The sequence below is a fragment of the Octopus bimaculoides genome, chromosome 3 (assembly GCF_046866305.1).
Source record: "Octopus bimaculoides isolate indiv1 chromosome 3, ASM4686630v1, whole genome shotgun sequence".
Classification (NCBI taxonomy): Eukaryota; Metazoa; Mollusca; class Cephalopoda; order Octopoda; family Octopodidae; genus Octopus; species Octopus bimaculoides.
This window is the reverse complement of record NC_142930.1, coordinates 153,472,540-153,480,394: the sequence shown is the minus strand read 5'-3', so window position 1 is coordinate 153,480,394 and position 7,855 is coordinate 153,472,540. Positions and strand designations below refer to the sequence as shown.

Below are 7,855 nucleotides of genomic sequence, written 5' to 3'. Positions count from 1 at the left end.
TGATTACAGCTAAAACACTTTTAACTCTTTCCCAGTCCATAGCGTTTTCTAATTTGTCGAAAACGGTTCATGCTCGTTTCCAGGCGTCTGGTTATACCTTGTTTCATAGGTTCTGAGTTATAAAAAAAGTTTCAAATGTGTACATGTATCAAATATGATGCATGGACGCCAAGGAAATATGTCTCGCGTATCATGTGTTATGCAGGACAGGTAAAGAGTTAATTATTGTTCTCCTGGATTACGAATGATCTGAGATTAAACAAGAATAACAACAAACACAAGAATAGCAGCAATATCATATATCAAAAAAGTGAAAAGATAACAAGTGCAAAATGGAAGATAATGTTGTAATAGTTTAATATGAAGTTAGGGAAAATAAATAATAAAGAAAAAAAATTAAACAAAACAAAAATAGTAATTATAATTATTTACAAACATTTTAAAATAGAAGTCACGAGGTATAATTAGATCGTGTGAAACTAGTCAGTAAACGATTATGGTGTGTATGAATATATGTGTGAGATCTATGTGTGAAATCTGTTTGTGTATGTATATGTGTATGTGTGCATGTTTGTGCACGAGTGTGCGTAGAAAATGCAGTCAACCGTATCCAAGAAGCTGTTTCGATTCCCTGAATGCATGCGGTAATACGCGAGTAGATGATTCCATGTTACAGAGGTGCAGTTTCGATTCTTGTTGGGATCTAGTTAAACCAATATAATAATGCATCTACCTGTACAGTTTTCACTTGAGTGTTTATCTCTTCAGCTATTTCGTTTATTTTATGAATTTAAATCGTTCATATATACTTTTTAAATAATTAATTTCTCTGGTTCATTAGTAAAATGGTCGGTGAATGGTATGGGTGCTTCGCTGGAAGGTAGTAGTTTTGACAGAACTGTTGAAGAAATTTTTCGCAAAATTTCGTTTTATTTCCTCTTATTTAGAACATGTGTGTATTTGTGTGTATGTGCATATACATATATTGTTTCTGTATATTTTCATGCATGTCTGTGAGGATTCACACTTCTGTTGTGTTTAGTGTATATAGAAATATTGATATGTTTTTTGTTTTAGGGTCCAAGGAGGTTAAGTAATGCCAAAAGTCTTTTGCGAGTCAAGCCCTCCCGGACGAGTGAGGTCGATGCGGTTTTTTTGTTAAACGTGAAATTTTGCAAGCTCAGGTTTGAATGGAGAAAAAAAATGAGAAAATTTGGACGTGTAATGAACGAGGAATGTGGAATTTAGTGAAGTATTTAGTACAAGTTTGAGTACATAGGGAGACACAGTAGGTACGACTAGAGGAGAAAAAAAGCATCGAATGGTCTTGTGTGTGAATGGCAAACATAATTGCTAATCGGAGAAGCAAGAACTGTTGTATAAAGGATAGAAGGGATATAGAGAATATATACATGCTGGTCGGGGGCGAGTAGTGGTACAATGTTGGTGGTGAGTGAGGTTTTTCCTGTGGTGAGGATGTAAGATGTGGTCTATAATTGATATCTTTGAATATAGCAAATGTTCTCTCTCAGATATGTAAACAATACTCAGATATGGACCACACATGTTATTTCTTGACAGTCAACATTACTCAGAACTGAAATACATTTTTGTTTTGTTTTGTTTTTTAGCTCTGAAGAAGAAAAAGACTAACCTTTGAGCAACAGTGACGTCTGTATAGTTGATAAATATATGGTCGCCATGAAAATGTGAGGACTGAGATTTAGGTTTGCACTTGGTGATTAGAGATGTAATATTGGAAATATTTTCATGTACAGTGAATGTATTTTAGATTATTTATTTGAATTAGAGTATTTTTGTTGTTATACCTCCATTGCAGAATGTTTTCGAGTTATCTGTCAAGCTTCTAAGTTGCACGTAAATAACGTGGATACGCAAATGGCTACCGAGAGATATGCCATCGTCATGTGCATAATATTGTACGTAGTTTAGAGGTAAGAATGAACAGATCACTGAAAAACAGTAAAAAAGTGTGAAAGATATTACAGAACACTGAGACAACTTTTCGGTTAACAGAATGCGTGTCGAGGTGAGCTCTGTGACGGAACAGTCTGAAAGAAAGCGTTCTATTCCAGAAATGTCTGAGATGATTGGAAATAGAGGCAGACGACTTAGTTAACGTGTTCTTAACAAAGTAGATATGGTCGAGGGATTTGCTGCTGTTAAAGTAACAACAAGTTCACAAAGGTAAAGAATATATTTGTGTGCAACGCAGGGGTACATATATCCACTGAATCCGGCTCTACAAAAACCATTCTTAAAGATAGAATGCACAGTCGTAAGTTTCCTCGTCTATGCAGCTGTATAAATGTCTTGCGTATATATCGGCAAATTGTTGTATGTACAGCTGTTTGCTGTAAACTTATTAGTTTTATGATGCATACCATAACACAGAGGTGAGCTTCCGGTATCCTTTCGCTTTTCTAGCTGTATTTAAGAATTCTAAAAAGCCAGGGCCAACACATCTTAAACCGTGAGATCAATATTATGTTGAAGGAATATATCTTGTCATATTACTGAAGTAGTAAGTGAAGTGAAATCCCCACAACTGGGAACCGAAACAAGTTCACTAAGAATAGTTTTGAAATATTTATAGCCGTTGTAGTTAAGATTTTAGTGTTGTTTTAGTTTTTGTTTTGGCTAATTAGCCCTTGGTCAGACCTGATCCACTTGACCTATAACCAAAGACGTTCGGGCCATGACCATCAAATATCGTTTTGTGATGTAATAGTCATGTACAACTACATTATATAATGTATCCTTCCAATTTTTAAGGTGAGATTTGACAGAAATTTGACTGCTATATCTAGCAGATCATACAACCTGAGAATTTCTTCGTCGGTTTTTCGTTATTGCTGTTCATGCTACTGCAGATACTGTTATTGTCGTTGTAGCTCTTGGTCTTCTCTAGTAGTAGTAGTAGTACTAGTAGTAGTAGTAGTAGTAGTAGTAGTAGTAGTAGTAGTAGTAGTAGTAGTAGTAGTAGTAATAGTTGCTGTTTTTGCTGTTATTTAGTCCCTGGTTTGTCTTGATTGAGCCGACATATGATCAAAAGTGTTCTTTCAGACACAGTGTATCTAAAACTAATTTTTCAATGTGTGTTCTTCATTGGTGGGGAGGGGGGTAGACGGTAATTTGGCTGCTATTTCTAGTAGATGGTTCGATCACATAGTGGCTTGAATGTGGCAGTTTATGACATTGCTATGATGCTGCTGATTTAGGTTATACTGAGGATACTATAGTTGTTGTTGTTGCTGTTGTTGTTGTTGACGATGGTGTTGATGCTGATGAGGACGATGACGATGGTGGTGGTGGATGGTGGTGGATGGTGGTGGATGGTGGTGGTTAGATTCGTGGTATGTTGTTGGTATTGTTGTTATTGGCGTTGATGGTTGTAATGATGGTGGTGCTGATGATGGCATTGGCGGTAGGAGTTGTATAATTGTTGTTAGTGATGTTGCTGTTAGAACTAAGGCTGAGGTTAATGATAGCGATGATGGTGGTAGTAGTAGTGGTCGTAGTGGTACTGGTAGTTGTGGTGGTGTTGTTCGTTGAGGCGGTTGTGTTGGTGGTAGTAGAGAGGATGAAAGTTGTAATGGAGGAGTTGATGGAAAGTTAGACCCCGAGGGAAAGAAAATCCCACCCTCACTACAACGGTCGAATCGCTGACTTCTCCAGTTGCTGATGTTGTGTCCGGATGGCCATCCTGTTAACATGGACAGGTATAGGGACAATAATCTTAGGTTTGCTGTTCGGATCACCACCATGGCGTCCGTGTATAATACCAGCTTTTACTCTTTTCCATTTGGCCCGTCGGTTTTGAAACCAAATTTTCACCTGGACTTCACTGAGCTTCAAATTATGTGCAATCTGTGAACGTTCTGTTAGGGACAAATATTTCTTACTGTGAAATTCTTTTTCGAGTTCAAGTAATTGCTCACTCGTAAATGCTGTGCGCCGTCGTCGGGTTTTGTTCGAACCTGCACCGCCACCATTCATGTAATCTTCTGATGTTTTGCCGCCTATTTTAGTATCAGAGTCCGGTGACAACGACTGTCGTGATGACATACCTGTATCACTGACATCGCTGTCTGCTCCGCCATCGCTGGACGTCAATCTAATACAGCCGTTATCTGCAATAACAACAAGAAACACAAAATATCAAAACCGTAACAAATGGAATAAAGTTGTTTTTTTTTATTTATATAACATACACATGACTATACACTCTCATCTATTATATACTTATAATTGATAAGAGTGTATATCCTTATTATGTACTTCGAAGACACTGCCAACAAAGTTATTGAAAATATCTAACTCTACATTTGTAGTGAGTTCCTTTTTAAGTCAATGTTCACTGGTTTTAAAATTTGCAGACATCTTATAATTATGCGCGCGCGCGCGATTGAGTAAATGTATATTATATACAGAGAAGAAGATAGATAGATAGATAGATAGATAGATAGATAGATAGATAGATAGATAGATAGATAGGAGTGTATATGTGTATGCGTGGGTGAGAGAATAAGAGGATGATAGCGAAAATCAATCTGTGTATGCGTCCATAATGATTTTATATTTGTCACAAGGGCTCAAAATATTGAATACAATAACAACAACAACAATAATAATAATAATAATAATTATAATAATAATAAGAAGAAGAAGAAGAAGAAGAAGAAGAAGAAGAAGAAGAAGAAGAAGAAGAAGAAGAAGAAGAAGAAGAAGAAGAAGAAGAAGAATAAAAGGACAAGGAAAAATAAGATCAGTTGTTTGGAAGTGTTGAGTAATTTAAACAATGCAGATTGGAAGGAATCTATTCTGTAATACCAACTGAACAAATACAGGCATATCAAATACCATACAACATACATTCTTGATATATTAAAATTATTTCCGCTGGAGGATGTGCCATCATTACTAAATGGCACTTGAAACCAGTTCCACTTTGAGAAGGGGAATCAAGAATTTTCCAGAGTTGACATGTCTTTAAGGAAATTGACAAGCTTGTTATCTGGAGATATGAGGACAGTGGAGAACCAACTGGACAATGAGCCTGTTGTTTGCATTACTATTCGCTATGTTGAATCATGTCCAAGTTGTAAGTAGCACACGTAGTGAATGGATTCTCACTGAATTATAGTGTAGATGGCTGGGTATTCCACTGACACAACGTTTCCTTCAGATAATCATCATGCAAACATGACATGACACAGTGTGACAATGCTTGACGTTTTGAATTACAGGTACAGCCCATGTGACGGTTTTCTACACAGATTCCGTCGTCTTCATCTCAGTTTCACCAGCAACCTTTGAGTCAATCGAAGGCCACAGTAGAAGGCATGAAAGGAGTCGTGTGCTGGAATCGAAACATAGAGATTATAACTGCAAAGCAGACTATTTAACGATTCAGCTGTCTTTGTCTTCTAACATACACACAATATACTTAAACTAAAACACACACACTCTTTCACTCGCGTGCACACACACATTCATTCGAATGAAATAAGCAATTAGTCAACACATTGTGTTACAAATGTGTATGTATGTATCATCATTGAATTTATTTCAAGATTTCTTACCAATAGTGAAAGAACTGATTTCTAACATAGATCCAAGATTCCATCATTGGAATTTCAACATCAACAACAAGGTATCTTTGTATGTATGTATGTATGTATGTATGTATGTATGTATGTATGTATGTATGTATGTATGTGCAGATTTGTATGTTTTATATAAGTATTCTCATGCATATAGTTGCATATCTAGACATGCTCATATATATATTTAAATGATAAACTTCTGGAAAGTTTTACAGATTTTTACAGTTCCAGTGATGGACTGGATCTATAGTCTTCGAATTAGCTTTCTCATTTCTGGTTTTGAGAAGCCTAATTTCTCAAGATTGGTATTTAGGCAGTGTGTTACATATCTCAGGTATAAATTACAGGTATAAACCTGAACTTGTAATCTGGATAGAGTAACTGCAGATTTCTCAATAGTTCAGGGTAGGTGTTCTCTTTTTTACTGATCTTCAGCTTTATGTTAACATCCGCTGGGCTGCACAGTTTCTCTTCTCTATTCCAAATCATTTTATCAGGTCTGTTGTGCTTACATTTTATTGAGGTCTTCATTGGGACATTCCACCAGTATTCCTTTTTATTATGAGTGGCTATGGCTTTTACCATATTGTGGGTTCTTATTTCTTTGAACTCGGTATATTCCTTCTGACGGATTTCATTATAGAGTGTCCTAGCTACAACATCATATCTCATCGTTAGATAATGCCGTGATGACATTTTCGTACAACTGCTTATGATGGGGGTGATATCTTCAGTGTAAACTCTACAAATTCTGTATCGGTTGTTACATTTTACTGCTTGTCCTGCATCTCTTTTCTGCATCAGGTACTTGGTTGATATTTCCTGTTCCTGGATTGCAAACGCATATTCTTCAAAGTGGGAGGTAGTAATCTGGCTATTGGTCCATGATAAATTGCTTTGATGATCGGTGTTACTATCATCACGGTGTGTATGTATGTATGTATGCATATATATATATATATATATATATATATATATATATATACACATACATACATATATATATATATATATATATATATATATACATATATACATTTGTGTGCGTTTGCGTGTATGTATGCATGTATATATGTATATACGTATGTATGTATACATGTGTGTGTGTGTGTGTGTGTATGCATGTATATATATATATATATATATGTATACACAATGCAACACGCCTACATGTGCACATATCCACACAGATTAAGTGAATATGTCCTCCCATATTTCTTGAAACTCAGTTTTTAAACTCACTCAAGAAAACTCTCTCATTCCCATCCTCTTCATCCGCGAACTCTTCTCATTAAACTTTAAGTGGAACTGGTTACAGAGGCCATTTAGAGGTAAAAACGGTAAAAAAAAAAGTAAACAAACAAAGCAAAGAGAAAAGAAAAACATGTACAAAAACCTAAACTAAAGAAACATTCAATCTAATCACGCATGAGATCTATTTTATTCGCTTCCTCTTTCCTTCACCGATGATTAATTAAACAGACTGATAACTATGCTGTCCAATAAATGGACAGCTAGCTACTGCCATCGTGTCCCATACTGCACCCTCGTGACGAAAAATACATTGAAAATGACTAAAATATCTAAAACAAATAACAAGCCAGTGTTGAATTAATTTCAACACCGTTCTCCTTAATAAAGGGCGTGTCTTTATTGCTATTTTTCATTAGTGTTTTATTTGTTTGTTGGTTTTATTCGTTTTGTTTTCGTTTCTCTCTCTTTCTCTCTTTCTCTCTCTTGCTTTGCTGTCATTTCTTGTTGCTTGTTTCCGACCATTTACAGTTTGCAGCCAGTATAATCTCAGCTTTAGAACTCTAATAGACATATTTGGCGAGAAGCGTTGATGCTGCGACAACAAGCAAATCCGGGAATTAGATTCTTTGCATTCTACATGAGGTATATTAAATCTTACACACGTCCGACGTTTCTTTAGAAAACTATCACCCCTTCCTTCCTCTCTGTCGGCCTGTCTGCCTCTCTGTCTGTCTCTCTCTTTTTATCACATATGCAAACACACAAACGTACACACACAGTTACACACAGTTACACACAGATATATGCACTTGCACTCAGACAAATAAATACGCATACGTATACACGTACATACATTTACATACGCACAAACGCATACTCATATTACGCACACATGCACACAAACATACATGCACATATACACACAAATACAAACACGCATACGAGCACACACGCACTCACACACTCACACA

General features: G+C 36.1%; 1 protein-coding gene across 1 annotated transcript in view; it reads right to left on the bottom strand.

Moving 5' to 3' along the window:
* Nucleotides 1–340: 340 nt before the first annotated feature.
* LOC106879269 (uncharacterized) overlaps nt 341–7,855 on the bottom strand; it is a 62,310-nt gene continuing 54,795 nt past the window's right edge. The window contains exon 2 of the mRNA XM_052966040.2: nt 341–4,154. Coding sequence (XP_052822000.1) covers nt 3,670–4,154 — 485 coding nt within the window. The 3' untranslated portion in view covers nt 341–3,669. The remainder of the gene's footprint in view (nt 4,155–7,855) is intronic.